Source organism: Eutrigla gurnardus (genome assembly GCF_963514095.1).
Source record: "Eutrigla gurnardus genome assembly, chromosome: 17".
Lineage (NCBI taxonomy): Eukaryota > Metazoa > Chordata > Actinopteri > Perciformes > Triglidae > Eutrigla > Eutrigla gurnardus.
Window position 1 is genome coordinate 18,408,846 of NC_139928.1, and position 25,196 is coordinate 18,434,041.

General features: G+C 42.2%; 1 protein-coding gene across 3 annotated transcripts in view; it reads left to right on the forward strand.

The window, feature by feature from the left end:
- The window catches only part of atp9b (ATPase phospholipid transporting 9B), a 37,616-nt gene extending 14,880 nt beyond the window's left edge, over positions 1 to 22,736 (forward strand). For 2 of the 3 annotated variants that reach the window (XM_084032500.1, XM_084032498.1), the window contains 21 exons: positions 888 to 963; positions 2,728 to 2,804; positions 5,536 to 5,696; positions 6,023 to 6,165; positions 7,272 to 7,384; positions 9,584 to 9,835; positions 13,422 to 13,583; positions 13,720 to 13,812; positions 14,761 to 14,844; positions 14,986 to 15,156; positions 15,742 to 15,840; positions 15,941 to 16,030; positions 16,626 to 16,770; positions 17,314 to 17,378; positions 17,646 to 17,801; positions 18,049 to 18,113; positions 18,614 to 18,722; positions 18,817 to 18,874; positions 19,758 to 19,961; positions 20,776 to 20,808; positions 21,096 to 22,736. In XM_084032500.1, the coding sequence (XP_083888626.1) occupies positions 888 to 963; positions 2,728 to 2,804; positions 5,536 to 5,696; positions 6,023 to 6,165; positions 7,272 to 7,384; positions 9,584 to 9,835; positions 13,422 to 13,583; positions 13,720 to 13,812; positions 14,761 to 14,844; positions 14,986 to 15,156; positions 15,742 to 15,840; positions 15,941 to 16,030; positions 16,626 to 16,770; positions 17,314 to 17,378; positions 17,646 to 17,801; positions 18,049 to 18,113; positions 18,614 to 18,722; positions 18,817 to 18,874; positions 19,758 to 19,961; positions 20,776 to 20,808; positions 21,096 to 21,232 (2,493 nt within the window). In that variant the 3' untranslated portion in view covers positions 21,233 to 22,736. The remainder of the gene's footprint in view (positions 1 to 887; positions 964 to 2,727; positions 2,805 to 5,535; positions 5,697 to 6,022; positions 6,166 to 7,271; positions 7,385 to 9,583; positions 9,836 to 13,421; positions 13,584 to 13,719; positions 13,813 to 14,760; positions 14,845 to 14,985; positions 15,157 to 15,741; positions 15,841 to 15,940; positions 16,031 to 16,625; positions 16,771 to 17,313; positions 17,379 to 17,645; positions 17,802 to 18,048; positions 18,114 to 18,613; positions 18,723 to 18,816; positions 18,875 to 19,757; positions 19,962 to 20,775; positions 20,809 to 21,095) is intronic. The other variant, XM_084032499.1, reaches the window with a different exon arrangement.
- Positions 22,737 to 25,196: the final 2,460 nt, after the last annotated feature.

Below are 25,196 nucleotides of genomic sequence, written 5' to 3' on the forward strand. Positions count from 1 at the left end.
GGGGATAAAACTAGGGGGGGCTGAAACAAGAGGCTCTCCAGGGGCTTATTTATCACTGAAATCTCATCTACGTGCACTCTATACTGTTTTTAAAAGGAGCCTCTATCTCCACGCCAGATCTAGTGAAAGTATTGATAAAGGGACCACTGTATTGCTACAGTCTGCACAACTGTGTCAGGTGCTTGTGAAAATTAATGACACCGAAGAGTCCGGCCGTTCTGGTCATGCTGTATGCACTCTTCACTGAGCTCGTTTTCCTCAGTTCTGTGCTGCTGAATTTTCTATTTCTTCTGGGAAATTTTGTTTGCTGTGTTTGCCCAAAACGGAGAATAAAATGTCAAAATAAATCCTTTTAACTGTGCGATCTTACAGCTTTTGCGTGGATACGGGGTTTAAAACCCACTCGCAATAAGTCATTGTGGTTTTCTTCACTGGAATTATTCCAAAGGTAGAAAACTTTTTCTTCTATTTATAATAATTAAATCAAATAATGTAAGTGTCCTCCAGAATAAAAAAAAACAGTTTCAGCTTCAATTTTCTTTAAAATTTTAAGATAATGTATTGTTTATACGCATCAAATGTCTTTTACTGTCGAAAAGTGAAGTTGTGGCTACACGGTCTGGGTTTTTTTTTTTCTTATCTGCTCCAGGGCCATACTGAACAATACTAATTAGGAGTTGGCTAATTACAAACATAAATTAAATTAAACGTTGAGGTATTTCTTTCAAGCAGGTATCTGTCCTCTGCCACTCAGTAGTTCATTTGAGTTTATTTTCTGTGTTTCAATTAGAGACCTTTTTTAAGAGTTAACATCATCATCACATTAAACATATTACCTGTAACCTTTATTGTTTAATTCTGTCTTTCCTTTTTTGTTTCTCCTGTAGGAGGACGCGGATCCACAGGTTCATGAGAGTCTGAGTATAGAAAACACTCTCTGGGCCAGCACAGTCGTTGCATCTGGTAAGTGAACGACAACTATTATTTCAAGTCTGTTTTTATCTTGAAAAGAGATAGAAGATATTTTTCCAGATGATGTCTTGCATAGTGTGTTGGTTTCCGATATCACTGTAGACTGGCTGACTGTGTTTATGTCCAGTTTTATGTGTGGTCTGCGGCCCAATAAGAGTCTCTGAGCTGTGTCAGGAAGAAGTTTGAAAACCTTGGACTATAAAGCTACAACGAGGAACTTTAATTTTGTGTTGACTTTGGCGGCCCCTGTGGACAAAAGTGGTAGTGTTTGAGCTCCAGAGTCCTTTTAGAAAACCTCATTTTACTGAAGAAGTGTGCCCTGTGGAGCTCCTTACAGTATTTTAAGGGAAGAGGTGCACTGGAATACTATATCTCTGCATCCAAACATATGATTCCATCCACCTGATTTTGTGTGCAATTTTAATTAACACATTAAAAGAAACAAAAAACCTGCAAGAAATTAAAAAAAAATTGGAAAATATCACAAAAAACATTTTAAATTACATGCAACCACTTCTCCAAAAAAGTAAAGACTAAGTGTACGGATGCTGGGACCCTGGTTCAAGTCCAGACAGCGGCCCTTGTTAAATTTCACCCCTCTCTACCCACAAGAGGCGCGTTCATGATGGCTTAAAACGTGGAAACAAAGCCAGTGGCCGATCCCAATCATCGTCGTACGTCACGGTTAAAGTGATGCTGCTTGCACAAAAATCCACAGCATTGAAACCTCGAAGGCGTTTTGATTTGATACTGCTATGAGAACTCTGAGAATACCCACAGTTGAGGTAATCCTCCCTCGCTCCAATCTAGCCGTTCCCCACAGAACCGTTTTTTGTCAGATGAGAGTTTGTGACGCTCGCAGCGATGGCCACACCATTGATTTGCGGTGTTGCGTTCCCCTCTGGCCTGACCTTGACCATAAGAACACACACACACACACACACACACACACACACACACACACACACACACACACACACACTGACTTACACCCCTTACATCATCTCTGCTTGGGAATGTCATGGTCCCTCACAGGCCTCTCCTCCAGACGCTTCATCGCCTCTACAGTGTCATTCCGAGCGCTTGGACCGACCCCGCATCGCCATGCGTTCCCTCTCCTACAGGCCCCAGTCCAGCTGTGACAAGAGAATTAGTCGTTCGCATATTGAAATTGAAGCCCCTCCGCATGCTGAGCCATTAACCATTTGTCACATGTCTCAATATTTCACAATCTAGCAATTCATCACCTTCCTCCTCGGGGCTCTGTAACCACTGGAGTCTTTCCTCTTCCTCTCTGCCTGCACTTCACTTTCCTTGTTTTGTTTGCTGCCCGTTTTTAACTTTCTTGCCATTTTTTATAGTTTGGGGATTTCAGGGGCTGTATTTAGGTTTATTATTGCCTTTGCTGTCCCATTAAGCTCATTTAATATTAATGACTCATTAATCCTCTGTAATAAGGCCACCGTAATGAATTGGCAAATAAAGATGGCAGTGTATTGATCAGGTTTTATGAGCTTCCATAGGGTGGCTGAAGGCCCTGAGAGTCTAAGCGTATTAAACCCCTGTCTGTTGGCTTGAGTGGCAATGAGACAAAACGGCCTGGGCTCAGCCTTATTGGGTTTCCTCTCACCGTGTTCATCTTACTTGACCAAGATGAGTGTGTGTGCATGTATGTTTGTGTGTGAGATGGAGTGGGTGGGGGGTAGGGGGGCAGTTAATGAGCAGCATTACTTTCCTTGTCTCCCTCCTTGGCAGGCACGGTGATAGGGGTGGTGATCTACACCGGCAAAGAGACCAGAAGCGTACTGAACACGTCATATGCCAAGAACAAGGTGAATACTTTCTTTTTTTAGCGTTTGTGTTGGGATTTGTTGGGAACGTTTTTGGTTTTAAAGGAAAGGGCATCTTTTTTCTTGTGTGATTCTTGTGATTGGTTGTAATAAATTTGGTGTATAAACTGTCGAATGAAGCACACAACACTTTTCTAAAGAAGAGGACATCTGACTAATAGTCCAAATCCTAAAGATATTCTGTTTGATTCTGTGCGATCAGACTTAAAAAAAGCAGATTGTCACAGTTTATAAGCAGGAAATGTATAAGGCTTCAGATTGGCATTTATTTAATTTTCTCAATTCATGGTTTTGCACAAAACAATATATAACAATAATTAAAAGCATATCATGGTTTTATATCCTGGCAAACCCATTTTTTAATGCATTAACACACTTAAATACAAAAGCATAAACCTAAATGTCTTGTAAAAAGGCTGCGGAGGGTGAAACGCCTCACACACAGTAACATCTGTTCCAAGTTCCCCTCACGCCATTGTTTTTCCCCCTGCCTCTAATCACTAATCAATCACCATGGCGAGGTGGTTTTTTAACCTTGACTTTCTAGATAAAGTTCGACCTGTCAATGCAAAAGGTCAGCGCCAGCCGCTAATTAACCAAAAGGGAAATTAACTAACCGAGGATTTAAATGACATTTTCAGCAGAAAGTTAATCCCGCAGAATCCCCATCGAGTGTTTCGTTCCCCAGATCGAGGAGATTAATGAAAATGTGAGTCTAAATATAAGATTTTACCTGGAAGATTGTTGACACGGGGCACCAGATAGAGGGAGGCGGCTGTTTGGGCCACGCGATGACTTTTACACACAAAGTTATCGCCTACAGCAGTCAGCAGCACTAAAGCTCCCCGTGACACACCGTCTCCCGTCTCCCACTGCAGCACAGTTTTGACACCAGTGTCTTTTATTGAGAACGCTGATGTGGCCGGTCGAACAGCGGGGGGGCCACTGTTTTGTGTAAGCTCGACAGTTGAGAGGAATTCAATATTTCAAGGAGATGATGTCAGAAGTGCCAATATGGAGACTGGAGATTGGGGGGAGAAAGTCGATAGAGTGCGGCTAAAGTCGCGAGAACGTTTTGGCCTCATATAATCTGTTGTGACACCGGCCGGGACAATGCCTGCACTTGATCAATCTGACAGAACGTCAGACGGAGACTCACTCTTTGTCCCGGTGTTGTTAGACGGACCTCTGTCTGAGTAAAGAGGCAGAACAATGTCATTTGACAAGAGGCTGCTGTTCAATAAGGATCGTCCCAATACTCTCTTCACACGTCTCTCCAACAAATATATCTATAAAAAGAAAATCCAGCTTATTTTCCTGGCTTCCTCACTCCAAGCTCTAAACAACGCACTGCTCTCTGACTGAAGTCCTGATATTCTTTGTTTTCTTCTTTTAACCTGATGAATATTCATGTCCCGGGGCTGCGATTCTTCATCAGATTTCACACACATGCTAAAATACAAGCCACACAGGCAGATTGAATCATTCCTTTCACATTTAATGGCTTGGAGATGAATGGAGTAAAATATGCACTTTTTTTTTTTATTCATTGATAGCATCTTTAGGTTGAGGTAATTGAGTCCTCCCCCCCCCCCCCCCCCCCCTTGACTGAATGAATAATGACTTCATCTGATCCCCGGCAAGCCTTGGAAAATTTAGACTAGCCATTGTTCAAGCAGAAGGGGATCCTTTGCTTTTCAGGCATGCACTGTGCTCTCTGTCTTAATTTTTCTTCATTTTAATCCACCCAAACCCCCTATTTTTCTCAATAGCTCAACCATGAACCATGTAGTGAGGCGGCGGGGTGGGGAGACACCCACCCACCCACCCGCTCGCTCCTCTTACCCTTCCCTTCTCCGCACCCGGCTACTGGGAGTTTAACAGCAACTGATAAATCAGTCACACTGGTCTCCCAGCTCTCCCAGTCCTCAGGGGAATGGGCTTGGTGGGGGTTTAGGCAGTGGAGGAATTCTGCTGCTTTTTATACGTGCTTGCCCCCTTCCCTCCTTTTCAGAGCAGCTCCTTTATTTGAGGGAGGAGAGATGTTATGTTCTGCTGTTTTTGTAAGCGTGGTGCGTCAGAAGAAAGCCCTCTGTGTACAGGGCTTCACTGTGAGCGCTGCCAGAAAGGGGAAGGGCACTTCTTTATTTGACATCTTTTTCCCACATGCTCCATTGGCTGGGAGATACACTCGAAAAATAAAAGACAACTCTGACCCCCCCTTTTTTTTTTTTTTTTGTCTATTTACTTTTCCTCAGAAAGCCATCTCAATATGGGAACTTTATCTATTTTTAAGGCCCTTTGACCTTCTGTTGCATTCAAGGACAATACTTCAGCATGACAATAATGCAGCTTGTGGTTTACCGCGAAACAGTGCCGCCAATAAACTTATTTATGTCGTACACATGGTTTGCATGATAAAAGCCTGCAGCTAAGAATGTCTTTCATTGGCTTTCTGTGTAGCATATTGTAAGGCTTTGGGAGCAGATGGGAAAGTTACAAAGCGTCTTCTCTATGGAGGTTGTCAGAAAAGGAATAAGATGTTTGCTCTAAATCCCCCAGTCTGGATTTAATATTGTTAGTTTATGAATTGTGTGATTCCCATTGAAGGAAAACCTTGTAGAATAGACGAACCACACACACACACACGGTAATCTAATCGTTAATTCCATTCTAACCTGCTGTTTTGACCTTTGACCTCCTGTCCCCGTAGGTTGGCTTACTGGACCTCGAGCTGAACCGCCTCACCAAGGCCCTGTTCCTGGCCCAGGTGGTCCTGTCTGTTGTCATGATTGCACTGCAGGGGTTTGTGGGTCCTTGGTTCCGCAACCTTTTCCGTTTCGTCGTGCTTTTCTCCTACATTATTCCCATCAGGTACTTACTGTGATTCTCTTCATTTTTGTAGATTGTTTGTGTTTTTTATTTTGCGACCGCAGCCAAATAAATATGGCTGAACAGCGATGTGTTTTTTTTTTCCAAGCGGGAACATTTGGTCTCTAAATGGAAAAAAATAATTGCATAAATTAAAAAATCTCCCACCCATGCTTTGAAAACCGAGCTCCCCATCTGTTTCTTTTTCAGAAGGCATTTTTTTTTTGTTTTGTTGTAAGAACACACCAGATTTTTTAATTCAGTTTTCGTTGCAGTTTTATTGGTATTAGTTCTGCGATAGATTACAGCTTTGTTTGTGCCACGTGTAGTTTGCGTGTAAACCTGGACATGGGGAAGTCGGCCTACGGTTGGATGATCATGAAAGACGAAAACATCCCTGGGACTGTTGTGAGGACCAGCACCATCCCAGAAGAACTGGGTCGGCTGGTCTATCTGCTGACGGACAAGACAGGTGTGTGACCCGGAAGATTACATTCACAGTAGATGTTTGGTACTTCAGCTAGAGACTAACATCTCCTCTAAGAGCTCATCAAAGACCTAATATATTAACACATCATTATTTCACATTGGAATTAAGCCACTTAATTGCAGTTTGATAATAATCGTTGAATCTAATCTGATTGTGAGTGAAAGAAAGGAGCTGAGGACTAACCTTCCAACAAAGCTTCTGAGTTTGTGTTGCTTAAACCTCCCTCAGCTTCATTTCACAATCACGGCCTGATTTTCGAATAACAAATGGCTGCTCTTTACTAATGCCGGTCAGTGTGCCAGAGTGACAAACTCCTGCCGGGCCCTAACATGCTTCTTTGTCTTCCCCCGCTGATCTAGGTAGGAATAGATTAGCTGTAGAGCCTATTCATCCAGGTTGATGGTTAAAGTACATGGAAAGAAGCACAGGGCGATCAATCCAATGGAATTGGTTAACCTGGTGGCTCTAATGTTTCTGGGAGTTAGATGCCCTCTAATCAGCTTCATGCTCTATCGGCACACATTCTGGCAACGGACATCCATTAAACGAGGCCGTTGCCCTCGTTTTCAAAGTTTGTTTTTCATTCACTCAGTCTTTTTGTATGCAGTGGTGTGTCTTGTCTGTTAGTCAGAGAGGACATGCAGTCCATATTGGTAATGAGATTAGGTCAATGAGACGGCAGTCACACCAGCCCCGCAGGTCCCATGATGCATTGGAGACAAATGCATTCTGGGTTTGTGTGCTTTCAGAGATATTGAGAAGCTTTTGAAAACTTTTTGAAGTAGATCTTTGATGTATTTTTGCCACAGACAGTCTTTTAGCTGGTTGTATAAAGGTTTGCCTTAAATTTTCATAGAAGAAAAAATGTGTTTCTTCATGATGAAAAAATGTGTTTTCTTCCCTCCTGCATTACTAGAATGTCCTTAGTAACCATTTTCCTCAGAAAATATATGTATTCACCATGATGTGGACTTTTGAGATAGAAGATTTTGGCCATATCGCCCAGCCCTATGGCTTAGTATGTATCTTAGTCACAATTCTTTAAAAAATTCCTTGGTTTGTGTCTAACCTGGTCTTCTGAACTGCAGGAACTCTGACGCAGAACGAAATGGTCTTCAAACGGCTGCACCTGGGAACCGTGTCCTACGGCACCGACACCATGGATGAGATCCAGAGCCACATAGTCCAGTCATATGCACAGGTACGACTTATTTACATTTAAATATTGTGTTTTCATTTCCTCATAATACATAAACCAAAAACATAAGCACCATCCACATAATTGAAGTGTTGAGTTTGGGTGCTCATTTTGGAGTGACTCAACTTTCTCTTATCAATTCCCTTTAAATAGTATAAACTCTGCATGATGAAGGGCACAACACTGGACACAACCCACCAACTGAGAAGCAAAACTTGTCAATTAAAATATTAAAATATGTCTCCAGTCAGGGACAGGATGCATTGAAACAGAAATATGTTCATTCATGTCTCTCCTGCTTATTTATGCCTCTCCCTGTAGATCAGTTTAATCATTTTTTGTATTTAGCGAAGGATCCGTTTTCCAGGAAAGGAGCCCATCTTGTTCATTCATCACTCGGTGTCCCTGAGCGACTCTAATACTGTAAGCAAGTCTTTTCCTTACTGGGTGGCTCAGATCTGGCTGCGGTCTTGACAGAATGATATTGTTCGTTCTCAGCCAGCTCCAAACAGCTGCTCGACACCGAAACCATCTGCCCCACACCCTTATGTGTAATCTCAGCTAATGAAAAATGACTAGTCTTTTTAGAGCGGCGCAGCTGAAGCAGTGCTGAGCAGCGTTGCGTTGGTCCAGCTGATTTTTTAATATGTTGCTGTCTCTCGACAAATGGATGTACTCTTCTTTTTTTTTTCTCTATAAAACTTGAAGAAATGAGTGAGAAATAGCAAGTGTGGTTTTGCCTCTGTGCTGGTGACAGCCGCGGCCGGAGGCATTGTGTGTTTGAGTTGTCCATCTATTCCTGCCAATCTGATATCTCAAGATTTTCTTCAAATGTAACCCAAACGTCCACCCAGACTCATGATGATCTGATGAGAATTTGGTAGTCGAATATCACTGTGACCTCACAAAACACATAATTTTGGCTCAAGAATGAATTTGCTAATTATGACAATTTCTCATAAATATCTAATAAGATAAAATGATGAAGGGATGACATTTTTGGACAGACATGAATGTAAAGTGCAACATGATTAGTTGGCGGAGGAATGTGATTGCGTGTTTAATTTACTGTCAAAAAATAAACTGCAAATATTGTGCCTTTTTTACTTAAAAAGTGATGGAAACGAGTTATCAGTGGTTGCAGATTAATGAGTCAACTAATCCATTCATTGTTTTTGTTCTAATCCACATGAGGGAATATTTAATTATCAACATTTTATTATATTAGTTATATTAATAGTAGACGTACCAAATAGCAACTACAAACCCCATTTATACATGCTTATTTATATACTGTATGTATCGCCAAAACTGTCCAATTTAACGAGTTACAAGTCATTCTGTTTAACTTCCTGTTCAGGAACCGGAGCAGAACTCAAATGCAATAATATATCACGACCAAATGATCCGAACTACAGGTGTGAAAGCACATGTATTGTTATATATAACATTCCAGCATATTACAATCCAGCATTATGATTATCTTGTTTTACACAAATCTGCTGTCTTCTGTCGTCCTGCACACGCAGCTCAGACATTACACTTGTGTGACCTCATAAGCTAATGATCTCTCCATTGATCTTCCAGTCACTCTTGATGAAGGTTGTCATCCTCACTGTGCTCCCCCCCCCCCCTTTGCCTGGCAGGATTGAAAGTTAATAATAAGCCGAAATCAAACGCTTCAGTGGAGCGTGCACAGTGGGCCGCCCGCCTGCCCCGCTAGTCACCGCAGTTAAACTGATGGCTGATGTCAAAACAGCGGAACACATGAAAGGTCCTCAAATCAGATATGACACGATAAAGACGGCGACGCGCTGCTTATCCTCGCTGTGTCGTTTAGCTTGAAAAGGGGTGTCGGAGTGAATCGGCTGGGAGTGCAGGATTAGATCTAGTTGTCATGTGCAGGGATCCCGTAGTTGTGGAATGAATGCAAACATTTCTAATACAGCTTCTTGGTCTGAAACGGTGCAGAATTCAACTGATGTCGGTTATGATATTTAATCATTGGGCCATTTATTTCATTAAGTAGATAACTTTTGAAGGTAGAGACCATGAAAACGAGCCATGAGCCAGCAATAAAATCATTTTGTGCATATGAATGATTAAAATGTTGCACCCTTTTGTCTATTTGTGACTGGAATGGCCTAATATTTTGAAGTCACAGATCATTACTTGACTCCTCGTCTCGCCCTGTGATGTCAGGTGACTTCTCAGCCCTCCGCCGGCGCCACCAGTGGCTCCACGCCACAGAGGAAGACCCAGATGTCGGGCCCCAAAGTCCGCAAGAGCGTCGTCAGTCGCATCCACGAGGCCGTGAAGGCCATCGCCTTGTGCCACAACGTCACGCCCGTCTATGAGTCGCCCGTCATCGCAAACGGAGAGACGGAGTCCGCCGAAGCCGACCAGGACTTCAGTGATGACAACCGCACCTACCAGGCCTCCAGCCCCGATGAGGTAACTATGAGATGCAGTACTTCCTGAATGGGAAAACTGAATGACAAGAAAAATAGATTACTGTCTATACATCTGTTTATGTGCTAAATGCTCTGATTTTAAACGTTTTTGAGGGATTTTTGGATGGTCCTTTGACTTTGCTGATCATTTAGATGTATTTCTTTTTCACCTATAGTTTTTTTTGTCATATCTTCAATGCTATTTTTCAGATCAGGAAAAAACATAAAACAACAAACCAACGAAGGTCACATCTTTGTCACAACTGTGTCTCACATCTGGATTAATTCCAGCTATGATTTTTAGGCGCTTCGTCTGCAGTTCTGGCGAGAATAAACCTGGGAGATTATCAGGAGGGTGTGCCCTCTCTCCAGTTCTCTCCGTGTTAATGTTTTATTGGTGATCCTCAATAACCCTGGTTTGTCTTGATAGTCATTTCATGACGAGAAGGTCAGAGGTCATGAACTCCCTAGTAGAGGTTAAGCTATTTAATCGTCTGTATTTGCTTCCTGAGAATTTACTGCTGCAGCTGAAGGAAGAATGCAGCACAGAAAGGCTTCCTCCTGTGGCCGTTCTCCGTGTAACCTAATAGTTTGAGCTTTTATAGCAGAAGGTGCTACTAAGACTATTATATATATACAGTATATATATATATATATATATATATATATATATATATATATATATATATAGCACCTTCTTCCCAGGCAAAGATTTTTGATCGGGGAAAGTTACGGTCATTATTTGTTTAAAGAGGTTTTTTGTTAATGTGTATTGAAGGGCAGTTAATCTTCCCATACACACCCATTTCAAGACTGTTGGCATGTTTATCACCCATGACATGTGAGGCTTCCCAAAGCCTTTGTGAGACTCTGTGTCGAAAACTCACGCAATCAAATGAAGATAAAAATAAAAAAAGGTGTTGAAAGATAAATCTCAGTTTTCCATTTTGCCCGTCTGTCCTCTCCCCCCTGAGTTGATGTATATATTTATATATTTATATATTTATATATATATATATATATATATCCCTGCCCACTCTGCTCTATCTCCCCTCTCTCCATTGTCTCACACCGCTCGGGTTGATCAATATTTAATTTTCTCGCGGAGACGATGAGAGGTGGAGGTCTGTGATTGTTGGTGGAGCTCTGCCTTCCCCTTCTACTCTATTCTTTGTTCTTTCCCCGATCCTTTTCATTTCCAGCCGTCTCTCCCTCCTCGCCTCCTCTCTCTCATCGACTGCAGCATCAGATCTTGGCCACCGCTCCTCTGTTTAGTGACGCTCGCTCCCTGGCTCTCTGCTCCGCCGCTCTAATGTAATGAGTCATCGTTAAGGAGATGAAGTGGGCCGGCCGCCGAGGTCACAAAAGGGGGGGGGGGGGGGGTCATCTGACCTGCTGCTCCGCCACGCAGTCAACACTGTCCTCCCGTAACCTTTGACCCTTGTAATATCAGACACGAGCATTTGATCGTCGCCTTTAATGACCGCCATGTCCAGGAAGTGGGTGCTTTATCATTTCCGATTGGCTGTAACTGAGTGTGTAAGACGTGTGTAGCGTGAGGGTAGAAGAGGGTATTTTAAATATGCAAACGTAGTATCATTTCTTCAAGGTACTTCTAAAAGTGGTTGGCAGGCTAGCAGCCAATGATTGGTGCCATGTTTTTAAATAAAAGCATTGAATTACAGTGCTTTCATCCTAATTAACTAATTACTGAACAGAGGCAAATGAGGTCACATAAAGTAGAACCTCAGGTAAAAATATACTGTATACTGAAGAATAAGTAAATATGTTTTTTCACTGATGCTTCCTGTTTGTCCTTGAAAATACTTTTTACATCTGCACTGAAGTTTCTACTTCAACTACTGAAGAGGATACATGTTGAAATAATAATTGATGTGATCTAAAAGGGTTAAAAGCATTTTTTTCATTGAAGCTTCGACTTTAATGACGGTGGTTTTAATGGCTTTCAATTGGGACATTTTTGTTGTTAAGGGTCTGAGTGTATTTTGACTACACAGTTTATTATTATAACCTTATCATAGAAGGTTGAGTGTCCAGATTCAAGAAAGAAAAGAAAACAAACAATAATGTGTATTAACGGAGCCGAAATGATAGAAAATGAAGCATCATCATGTAGCTTTTTATAACGCTAACAGGGTTAGAACGTGTCTCCCTCAAATGATTTTTATTGTCTTGCTGCTTTTAATGGCGTACATCTGTTCGAACTTGATCACCGCAAGAAAACACAAGGATGAACGGGATGAAAATTAAAATACGCAGCCTAAGTAGACACAGCGAGACAAAGTGGTTGATACGTATCGAGGAGATCTCTTTAAACTGCTGAGCTCTGAACTCCAAATCAAAGCAGAAATGTTACACACAGATGTTGGGCTCTAATGGAGACGCGTAGCGTTGCTCCTTCAACATTCCTAGTAAAACTGTGTTAAAACTATCCCAAGATGGATTCAGCTCTTGAATCTGCACATTTTATATCGCCAGTGACATTACGGGAGGAGAATTTAACCGTTTCATCTTGAGCTGCTGTTGGGTTTACATTGTGATAAAGTAGTGCTTTCTATTACAGTAACACACGATTCATGTCCAGTTGGTATCAAAGTTGACAAAGCTTTAAATAGTTGCGATAGAGCTGATAAAATAGATTGAAGAGCTCTGTGTAGGATCCTCAGGTCTGTGTGTGTGTGTGTGTGTGTGTGTGTGTGTGTGTGTGTGTGTGTGTGTGTGTGTGTGTGTGTGTGTGTGTGTGTGTGTGTGTGTGTGTGTGTGTGTGTGTGTGTGTGTGTGTGTGTGTGTGTGTGTGTGTGTGTGTCTACATACACACACACACGCCAGGATAATGACACACAGATGTGTGTTAAGTAAATATAGGCAGCTCCTTTTTACGGAGCTCAAAGGGGGAGCAGGAGAAATGATGGGGTATTAACAGGAAGTTTCAATTTGTAGGTCAGAGTATAATAACAACCTTTGAGTGAGCAAATTGAAAATGAACCCATTGAGGATTGAGTCGTGTGCAGCTGAACGCTCACTCGGGGGGCCGCAGTTCCTGCTGAGGAGAAAAAGAGGAAAAGAGAAACAGAAAAACACTTATCTGGAGCTGAATGAGGAGAGCTCGGCTCAGCTCTGGAGGATAGCGCAACTCTCTCATGCCTTGTCTCTCCACCGCAAGTGAAATTAGATTCGGTCAGCTTTATGGTCCACATTTGTTTCGTATTTTCTTTTTCCACATAAAGTCATTTTCTTGTAAAACATGTTTTGTGGATTTTGTTTTGTCTTGGTGGAGTGATCATTCTACAATTTAAAATGATTATTTTCTCTGTATTACATAAGTAAGTAAATGCCAGAATACTGTGCGTTAAATGCATTATACCTCCATCCTATAAGCTTTTGAAGCTTTTGTTTCATTGGGTCCTTAAAGACGAGCTGAAGGGAAAAATGCCTTTTTAACCCTTTTAGAGCACATTACCAACCAATAACATCCACCAATCAAACTGTAACTTCCACTCTGCACAGAGCTAGAGACGGTTGTGAGTTAAATTACGTCTTGTACTCAGTCCCCCTGCCTTCCTCAGGTGGAGCTGGTGCGGTGGACACAGAGCGTCGGCCTGACCCTGGTGAACCGAGACCTGAACTCCCTGCAGCTGAAGACTCCCTCTGGACAAATCCTCTCCTTCCACATCCTGCAGATCTTCCCCTTCACCTCCGAGAGCAAAAGGATGGGCATCATCGTCAGGGTGCGTAGATAGAACCATGTGTGTTGGTGGCATTTTGTGTCTTTTGCTTCCGTCGTCTGAAGCTAACCTGCTGCACGGTGATCTGATTTCTGCACTTGTTTCGTAGGAAATGTACTAAATATCGTTTGTGATTCAGGAGGAGTCGACCGGAGACATCACTTTCTACATGAAGGGAGCTGATGTCGCCATGGCGAGCATCGTCCAGTATAACGACTGGTTGGAAGAAGAGGTAGGAGCTGTGTTGATGATCTATGCTAAATACTGATGTCAACGGAATAGAAAGGACAGGAAAACTTCTGGTTATTCCAACTTTAAAGTTTTCACACGTGTACTATTGTCCCACAATGCATCACACAAAGACAATAAGGAGCCTCTAGCTGCTGTAAAAATGTTCATTTTGTCATAAAAATATCAGACTGATGAGTCAGATAGTATGTGAGATGGGCTGCGATGGACACATGATCTCCCCACAGGCTTACCCTCGGCCGAGATGATGATTGTTCTGAAATGAATAAATTTAAAAAACAAATAAATGCATACATCGTGACACACGGCGACATCTTTTAGTGCAGCACTCTGTTGTAATCAGGACATTCATGGAGCGACACGCGGGCCATGTCTACACCAGTTTGGTGGTCGAAGGTCTTGTGTGCATATGTTCATAATTATATTGGCATTATTGAGTCATTTAGCACTGGGGGCAGCGTTTGATTTAATTAGTGACCTACATAAAGTTGAAGTAATTACAGTATGTCATATTCTTGAACAATGGTGTTATAGATGTGGCTGTAATATCCCCCCCTTGTCGCTACGGTTACTCTGCTTGTCAATAACCAATCAACGGGACACGTTCGCCCCATCGGTGTTTCATATTAAAAATAAACCGCCATCCATCCCTTTGTTTTACTGTGTCCTCTGGATTTCACCAGGGGCTGTTTTATTCACTATTGATCTCTTTGGTGTTGGTAACAATATGCTGCTATTGACAGTACTGTACGTGGTGTAGTTATACAGCAGCCGCTCTCATAGAAGACATGATTCACACTACGTTCATATTCATCCTCGGGGAAAAGTTTATTAAATATCCAAAATCGTCCAAACCAGGCACGAAATGAAGCTTTAGAGAAATGCTTGAAATGTAGAATAAATCCTTACATCTTCCTCTTCTTTCTGTCAGTGTGGGAACATGGCCAGGGAAGGCCTGAGAACGCTGGTGGTAGCCAAAAAGTCTCTGTCTGAGGAGCAGTACCAGGACTTTGAGGTATGGATGGACACTGCTAGTTCTTCTGCTTCATCTTGAATACGTCACTGAATCTCATGTTTTCTTCAACAAGCTTCGACAGGCTTGTTTCCTGGTGTTGTTCCAGTCTTTTTGACCCCTCTCACCTCCCTCTATGTGCAGAACCGCTACAACCAGGCCAAGCTGAGCATCCACGACCGAGGCCTGAAGGTGGCAGCGGTGGTCGAGAGCCTCGAGAGGGAGATGGAGCTTCTGTGTCTGACCGGCGTGGAAGATCAACTCCAAGCGGACGTCCGGCCCACGCTGGAGCTGCTCAGGAACGCTGGCATCAAGGTTAGCCGGGGATTAAACACTTCCACCACGTTAAGGCCCCGTCTCCACATGGCACTATTCTCCTGGCAGAAAAGGACACTGAGGGACGCTTCTTTTAAATGTTTCCATGACAACATTATCTTGAGGAAACATCACCCCCTCTAACCACTTTTAGATCGCCCCTTTATTATCTATTTTGCCTACTATCTATGTGTTTGACATTGTTCGTTTTCACCATGGTACTTGTATGGATGAGCTTGTCAGCGCTCAATCTGACAGCTGTAACATCAGAGCAAAGAGGGCGATCCGTCAGGAGACAACACGCGTGGCGATACAAGCACGGCACTCAACATTCAGGGTCCGTCCGGCTGATCTTCTCCCACAAATGGGCTTTTCGCTCTTTGTTATGATAGTATCTGTCTGACAGTCGCGGCCAAAACGAGCTTCTCTTTGCTGAAAAGTTTAGGGATTTTCACCTTGAAAAAGGCCACATGCACTCCCTCCTCATTGGAAACAATAGAAAAGAAAAATCTATATATTATGTTGGAGAAAATTCAAATATAAACCCACACATCAGCAATGATATTGATACTGCTTTCTGCTCAGATCTGGATGCTGACGGGGGATAAGCTCGAGACGGCTACATGCATCGCCAAGAGCTCCCATTTGGTGTCGAGAACCCAAGACATACATGTCTTCAAACCGGTATGCTGTTCTGCTTTCCCTCTTTCCCGGCGCTTTGCTGCAATCACAAAAGCCTCAATGTCCTCACGGCGTTAATGTGTGTTGTGTGGCTCCGGAGCAGGTCTCGAGCAGAGGAGAGGCCCATCTGGAGCTCAACGCCTTCAGAAGGAAACATGACTGTGCTCTGGTCATCTCTGGAGACTCCTTAGAGGTATCACGAGACGGCACACAGTGACATTTCCTTGTGCAGCAGATGATGCAGCCAAACAGGCGATGGGAGAATAAAAAGCACTTTGCAGCCAAAAATAATACTTTGGAGTTCAACCAAGGACTTGAGGATCTGAAGAGAAAGATTTTTTGTTTTTGTTTTTACAAGGCAAATTTTTTTTTTAGCATTTGGTGATCCATTTTCTAAGTCTGAACTAAATTGGTTTCTCTCCTGTGTTTTTGACTTAAGAATAATTGAAAAAAAGTATTTTTAAACACATTTTTGACAGGTGAATATTGTATATTTTTAAAAACTCAATTAAACTCGCAATTAAAACTCACCTGGAAGAAAACATGAGTACTTTGACTAGTCAGAACATGTGGTAGTGGTGTACTTCAGCCTCTAGTGGCTGAAATGAGTATTACAGCAGTAAACTGTAGAAAATGCATCAGCAGAATAAGTTTGTTCCTCACCTCTCAGGGCTTCTGATTTACATTTTGTTTGAAAAGAAACGGATCTGTGTTTTCATTTATGTGGTCTACACTTTCATGTGGAACTTGTCCAGTAAAGTGAGGGTTGTACCTCCGTTGCGTTGCAGGTGTGCTTGCGGTATTACGAGCATGAGTTTGTGGAGCTGGCGTGTCAGTGTCCAGCGGTGGTCTGCTGCCGCTGCTCGCCCACTCAGAAGGCCCAGATCGTAACACTCCTGCAGCAGCACACGGCCAACAGAACCTGTGCCATAGGTGAGTGTTGACTGAGCAGCATGACGAGTCGTTGACTGTAGTCCATAGATGGGCCTGGAAACTCTGTAGATTAAGCTCAGTCCCTTTAGGGAGTAAACTGGACAGATTAATAAAATCCCTGGTCCAGTGGATTTTTTTTATTCCCTAAATCTAACTGCACAAAGCTGCTGACATTGCATTCAAGCTCAAAGTGGATGTATATTACTGTAACACACACACACACACACACACACACACACACACACACACACACACACACACACCAAAGCTCATCTTACTCCTTTTATCCACAAGATGGCAGTCAAAGCTCACTAAGAGAAGCACCCAGCTCCCTAATATTTGTAAACTTATTTCAGAAACACTACAGAAAGTAATGACATGGGACCCCCGAATATCTATTTTAAAGGATGTATAAATGATATCTAAGCGTGCAAACAATGGTGGAGAGAACCCCAGAAAAATATGTACAATGTAAATGTGAACACAAGTTAAAAAAGAAAACTCAATAAAATAATTTAAAAAAAATTCTCCATGTTGTGGCAGGTGATGGAGGAAATGATGTCAGTATGATCCAGGCTGCAGACTGTGGTATCGGGATCGAAGGAAAGGTAAAGACCTCCATTAGATACATACACCGTGACTTTATTTCCTTTTATTAAGTGTTTTCCTGGATTAGGAAAGTGAGTTGTCTCTGATCATCTGTAAAGAACTTAACAGCATGAGGAGACGTCTTATGAAAACTAACAGCAGCTTTCCTTTGAAACTCAGGTTGAACACAATATATCTGCCTTTATTTTAATGTATTTTTCTTGAGAAGCAGATGTTTCAAATACTTTACAATCCAGCATTGAATCTCTGTTCTTGTGTGTCGACAGGAAGGGAAGCAGGCGTCTCTGGCCGCAGATTTCTCCATCACTCAGTTCAAGCACATCGGCCGTTTGCTCATGGTTCACGGCAGGAACAGCTACAAGCGCTCTGCAGCGCTGGGTCAGTTCGTCATGCACAGAGGAATGATCATCTCCGCCATGCAGGTACACTCCACATTACACAACACTGACACACATATATACAAACAGGGTCGCCTCAAAAAAACCTGTGGGAATTTTTCTTTAATGGCTTTCAAAAGTCTTGTCTGTTGACGTTTTATTCCCGATGCCTGTTTTCAATTAATGGTCATGTTTTTAATTAGTGCTGAAGCCAAAGACCATTTTCCACAACGTGGACCATGAAGTTCCCAAACAGCTAACTTTATGACACCGTTTGGTTTTCTCTCCTCAGGCCGTTTTCTCCTCCGTGTTTTACTTCGCCTCTGTGCCGTTGTACCAGGGTTTCCTCATGGTCGGGTATGAACCTCCAAAGCATCATAAACTTCCTTGTTACAAACTTTTCCACATTAAAATGTTATATTTTTTTTGTATATATATTTTCTTAAGTTATGAATTGGATTATCCCAAATGTTTCCACCAATTTAGCATTCAGGATTTCTTTCACCATCTTGGTTTTCTAGTTTTAGAGTCTGATAGTTTTGGAGAGGAGGAGACTCCTGCTGATAATACAAACCTCCTGAATCATTAACACTGAAGGAATCCTAAGTAGGACAAGCAGAACGTAATGAGGGCAAGGTGAAGACAATAACTCCCGTGATCCCATGCTACTTCACCAAACTCTGTCTTTTGTTATTGTTTTGATTGAGAGACCTCTAGCGGCAGAATATAATGATGGAACACACAGTGGCTCCTGTTGTAACGGCGTGGCTGCACAGATGTGTGGATGTTGTCGATAATGTAATCTATTACTTGTGTTCCCCGTCGTCTGCATCTAAACGCCGCGTTGTTCTGTGCAGGTACGCCACCATGTACACCATGTTCCCCGTGTTCTCCTTGGTTCTGGATCAAGACGTGAAGCCAGAGATGGCTCTCCTCTACCCGGAGCTTTATAAAGACCTCACCAAGGTATAGTAAACCCCCCCTTTTTTTTAGTTTGACAAATAATGTACTTTTATCTGCGTGATCATGTGACATTCAAGGGAATGTTTCTCTCTTTTAGGGACGTTCGTTGTCTTTCAAAACCTTCCTCATTTGGGTTCTGATCAGCGTCTATCAAGGTAAGGAACACAGAGACTCATTCTAAAAGTTATGTTACAGATATATATATATATATATATATATATATATATATATATATACACATATACTAACTACAACAGGACAGAATCTGTACAGAAAGGCCAGTCTGGTTCTGTCAACGCATCTCTTCAACCACCATTTCATCATGTCTGCCGCGTCTTAATACCAGGGACCCCGGGCCCCTTCAGACTCTCGGACAGTCACTTTCTCAGTATCTTAGGTTTCCAACCACCATCCGCTTTTACATGCAGGCTTTTGTCCGTCCAGTAAATCGATATTTCTGTAATCGCTAAGCCATGCAGCGTGTGAGAAAGATCTATGTTCCTGCTGGAGCGTGACTTCCTGACAGCTCGAGGTTTTTTAATTAAAGGCCAATAGCCGGTCTGTGGGGTTGGATGGGGGGGGGGGGGGGTAGGAGAAACGTGAGGACGACAGCGGAGGAGGGAAATATTAGGCACCAATCTAGCTTAATTTATTACAGTTGTTTGACTTGCTGGAATGCACTGCATGAAGGAGCAATTATGCGATCAGTTAGAGGCTATTAAGCACAGTATGTGTTGTGTTATGATGAAATGCAGAGCTATCGGGATACAGCAGGCGCCCCGAGATGAGTGAGCGTCTGGACACTGTGAGATGTTAATCACTCAGGAGCACGTTTAACTCATAAATCAGCCTTTATCTCCAGACACACTGATCCTTAACTCCATGTCAGCTGATTACAAAGAAGCCCAGAGAAAAAAAGAAATGCTCCCGCTGCTCGAAGAAATACTGTCCTGCAGGAAAAACACTCAAACACAGACGCCTTTTCATCCACCTGTCTCCACAAGTCAACTAAAGGGTTTCTTCCTCCGGCGCCACCAGGTGGTATCCTCATGTACGGCGCCCTGGTGCTGTTTGAGTCGGAGTTCGTGCACGTGGTCGCCATCTCCTTCACGGCGCTCATCCTGACGGAGCTGCTGATGGTGGCGCTGACCATCCGCACCTGGCACTGGCTCATGGTGGTGGCGGAGTTCTTCAGCCTGGGCTGCTACCTGGCCTCGCTAGCCTTCCTCAACGAGTACTTCGGTAGGTTTCTCATCTTAGTTTTAGGAATCTACTTCATTTGTCATTTAAAAAAAAACTTTTACAAAATGTGTTTTAATAATAGTTAGATGTGCTCAAGCTCGATGGAAACAAAAGGAGAGGGCCTCTTGTGTGTTGCGTGTTTTTGGTTTGCTTAAAGCTTTGGTCTACATTCTGACAATCAGTTGAGCCTCTGAGACAGATTTGAAAATATCATCCCGCCCCCCAAACAAACCCCTCCCCTCAGTGTTTCATGATTCGACGAAGTGGGAGTGGGAGGAGCAGGGGAGACGAGGGGGTTTACAAGCCAATGGGAGCCTTCCGGAGCAATGGCTCCCATTGGTCAATTTCTATGCAGGCCTACGGCTGATAGACTGAATGGATTTTTTATTTATTTTTATTTCAAATCGTAGACCATAGCTTTAATTTAGCAGTTAATGGGTGTCGAGCAATCCAGAGTAGAGACCATATAGGATATTATCGCAGTGAATTCCCATCATTTGGATAACCATGAATATCATCACATGGATTAATGCTGTTAAGATAGAGAGGGAATGTTATTTATACATCTTTTTCTTTGTTGTCCTTTCCGTTCTGCACTAAAAAAAGTAGCTTTCAATACCTTTTTAACAGTTTGAAGCTCATTTTAATAATTAGTGGGATAATGAATCCTGTCAAAGAAACCGCTGCATTGCTTTGTGTTTTATTGAAGTGCTTTTATTGTGTCTCTCTGTCCTGTTTCTCTGTGCCCTGCTAACCTCTCTGCTGCCCTCACTGTTTCCGCTGCCTTCCTTGTGCTTCTGTGTGTCGGCGACAGGCATAGGCAGGGTGTCCTTTGGAGCTTTCCTTGGTAGGTGTGCAGCCTGCAAACGAACCTCCGCATCCCCTCATCCATCCGTCTGTTGTTTCTCTGTGTTCTGCTGAGCTTTCCCTGATTGCTCCATTTGTGTCGTTGCACCGCCGTCGTGTTTGTGGTGACAGATAAACTCCAACGTGCTGTGATTGTATTCAACACAGAGCAACTCTTCATGTTTTCCCCTCTCCTGTCCAAGCGTTACTTGATTGGATGGCCGTTCTCCCGTGAGGCCATCAACTCGATGCTAAGAGCTGCTTCTTCTTCTTCTGTTTGCTCCCCAGACCTGTCCTTCATCACGACCTGGCCTTTCTTGTGGAAGGTGTCCGCCATCACGTTGGTCAGCTGTCTTCCTCTCTACATCATCAAGTACCTGAAACGCAAGTTCTCCCCACCGAGCTACTCCAAACTATCCTCATGAGCCCAACTTTGGATTATTTGTTTTTGTAGTTTCGTAGTGCTTCTTTGAGCTTTTTTTTTTTTTTTTAAACTCACTGATCCTCAGTGATGGACAGGTAAGAAACCACTGGAACCACCAAACATGGAGAGAAATGAAGTGTTCTTCGGATTATGTCACTGAGACTTGGGATTACTTTGGGGGAAACAAACAGAGCACATTAAAAAAAAGACCATAAAAGGATGGATTAAGTGACAGAAAAGAAGGGCAACATGGTGTAAGTGACTGCACAACTTGACCCCAGTTTGTTGCAAAGGGTCAATCTGCCTTCTCTTTGCTTTAAAGCATTTTAAACCGCTTCAAATGTCATTTTATATACAGTTCTGATGCATTTCGTTCAGTGTTTAAAGTTTTCTATGTGGAGATTTTTTTAAGTGTTGTTTTTTTTATTCAAGGTATTGATTCCAGTTGCTAGTCTGGGTCTTTTTGCTGTAAGGGATAAAAAAAAAAAAATATTTGAATGTTTTCCTATCGTACAAACAAAACAAACAGGCCTTTACATGCAGCTCCGATCACTGCTGTCCATGTAAAACCTCACCATGACATTCACAGAGAAAAGTGCTGATGGGACTCGCCTCCCAGCTCCATGTCAATCATCTCCGTAGTATAAAAACCAGCACTCCATAGCATCATGTAACGTCAGTATTGTCTGCATATTTGGCCTTGATCACACGGCATCGTTTCCGTGACGACTGTCGGTGACCACCGGTCCTCCGTCGGGACACGGCAGCTCGCTTTGTGCCTCGTTACGATGCCTGTTGATGTACCGAAGCTGCGTTTCTGTGTGTTTTTTTCTGTTATGCTTACCTCTGCAGCCAGATCTGAACTTTCAGCTTGATTTGCGCTGCACCTTTTCCGAAGGTAAAGCCCCTTTAAAAGTCACAAGGAAGGACCTTTATTCAGTTTATTTTTAGGCCTTTATTGACAATGCGACTCCACGAGGGTTCCTATGTGACTTTGGTCTGTAGCGGACGTTGACTTTCAGCTCTTTTTAAAAGAAGAATGAGTTTTATCATTCGCTCCACGTACTGCAAGTGTGGATGAAAGGAAGTAAAAGTGTGTGGTCCAGTAAACGGGGATGCAGTCTAGCTACGTTCATCAGTCAGCTTGTCATCTCTTCCTGAATCCTAGTTGAGTTTAACTCAGGTTGATCATTCCTAAAAACGTAGCTGTATATTTAGTTGAAATCCTGGCGACTGTGCTGTGAAATGTAGCTACACTGTAAGAAAGCGATGGCGTGACTGCGATAAAAAAAAATTCCATTTTGTTTTAGATTATCGTTCTTATGAAGAGCAATTCCAAGTGTTGATTCCTGTGTTTTCTGTTGAGATCTTTGTTGTGTGTCGGTGATGTTGTGTAAACCTTCTCGTCAACTAGCTTTCCATGCCCTGCACTGCGATTTCTAACGGTGTGTCTGATATTTATAATATTGTTATTGATTCATGAATAATAAAATAAGATGACTGATGCCAGAATGTTCCTCTTTTTCTTTTTCTGTGCAGGAACAGAAACTCAGAGACAGTTTTTATTAATTTCATTCATGAGGTTCCTCATGTCGCCACTAGATGGAGACAGAGACTAAACCCTCGACTGAAGAGGATGTGGCTCAAAGTAAAGGTGCATTACACTAAAATACAGTTTATTGACCTTTTGGAGATTTTGATCCAAATGTAGTTAATGAAAATAGCTGTGGAAATTATAAATCCTAAACATAATGTTTAGCATAATATGATCAGAGCTCGTTAAGTACTCGTTAACTCACATACTGACAGCATTTCATTCAAAATGTCTGTTTGAGTAATAGAAGTAATGGAAGTAACCAAGTACATTTACTCGCGTACTTTGAGGTACTTGAGTATTTCCATTTTCTGATAGTTTATACTTCTAGAAGGAAGTATTACATTACTACACTACATTTACATAACTGGTGTTATTACTAAAGTTGCTTTATAAAACCAGATTAAAAACACAAACATAAGCTTGTAAAATATTGTTAAAAGTTCAACATACGGTTTCTACTTCCATTCTATTTCTACGTAGAACCACTTCTTTTAGTTTTGATACTTTTGAGTATTTTAGCTGATAAAACTTTTGTGATTTTACTGAAGTAAAGGATGTGAGTACTTCTAAAACATCAGAGTTTACTACCTTAAAGGGGCCGTGGTATGAAAGACTCACCTTTTCATTGCTTCTGCACAAACATTTGGGGATCTGGAGTTCCTACCAAGCCACAAACGGCTGGATATGCAACCAGTTCTCGCTGCCAAGCTGTCAAACAGTTTTGAATAGTTTGGTCAGTGCTCTTTGGCGTCTGGCACGACGCTCGTTAAGCGCTTGAGAGTGTCTGTTTGATGCAAACACCCGCTGCATTATGGGTAGAGCAGCAGGAGAAAGACCTTCTCTCGCTCTTTGACACTAAAAGTTGCAGACGATGTCGTGAGAGTGTTGGTTAACATGGGTTGGTATATCTGATGGAAGCAAGCGTCATATTTTGTTTTCCAGGAAGAATACAACCTTGGATTTTGATATAAAATAATGTAATTTCAGCTCGATTCTGTTTGTGTAAAGAAGGAGAAGATGTAGCTAAAACAATGAATAATGGTATTTGAAAGATTTATGGAGAAAAAACCTCGGAAACAAAGAATAGAGAGTATTAAAACACATCTAGGGGGGGTCTTTAAATAATAAAGGCTCTCTGTATGTAACGAGAGTTAGAAACAAGGCATAGTAATTACAGATTGTGCTTTTCAATGTGCACACTGTAGAGGAAGTACAAAAACATATATATTTATATATATTTACTGTGTAATCGAAGGCAGCCCTGGAGCAAACAGACAATGTGTTATCAATTTCTCCCCACAGAGGTGGAAGTAGTTTGCGGGATGGAGGAGTGACCCAGCAGGGATGAATGTGATGGTCCGCTGGCTTCGACATGTTCAGAGATGTTCCCTTTCATCTCCTCGTGTTCACGTTGCAGCGGCGCTCCACGAGAGCTGCGTTTAACTACAGAACGTGCGTCTACGGAAGATCCTTGTGGTGCGTTTTCCAGAGCAGCTGCAGTTAATGTGCTGCATGAGGAGCTTCGATGAACCGGATAATGTCCATGTGACTAATGATTTATTGAACTTAACCGAGAACAGTTCGCCTTTTGTTGGGTCGGCCTTTTCACGTCCATTCTGAGTATTATCGTAATGTCATTTAGAGATCATTCTGAGGCTCCTTTTCATGTTCATCATTACATCTAAAGAAAGAAAATGGGATTATTAGAAACGGTGACATTTGAAAAAGCTTCTCTGAAATATAAGACAAGACATAAAAATAAAATACAGATTTAACAAAGCTGATTCTGTGAGTTAGCACTAATATTTTTCATTTTCATACAAAAATATTTAGTTGTACTTTTAGCTCTCGTCTGTGCATCCATCATCACTTCAGTCACAGCTTTTCAAAGGACTTTGTTGTGAGCCGTTCCATGGAGGAACTACTTTCTTTCAACCATACATGAAACTCCTCACAACAAGCTGCGGATTATTATCTTTGAGTTTTTCTAATGAATCTCCATCTAGATTGATAAAAAGCACTGCAGGTAGGAGGACAGTTATGCATTCTAAGTGACTTTGGGGTGAACTGTCCCTTTTAAGTCTGAAGGCAAAGCATTTGTTCATGAGCGAGGCAGGAAAACCGAATCATCCCCAAATAACTCTTTATATGGAGGAAGGACAAAGCTAAGTGCTCCGGGAGTTTCACGTGTGCAGAAAATGTTTTTAAAATAGGAAAAAAAAACAACAACAATTATATCAGAATAGGAATTATTACAAAAATGTAAAAAAAAAAAACATAATTTTTTATCATTATCACTCTAATAGCTTACTCTGATGCATTTCTAATAGCTTCAATTAATAAGGTTGTTCCCTTCAGACCTCCTGAG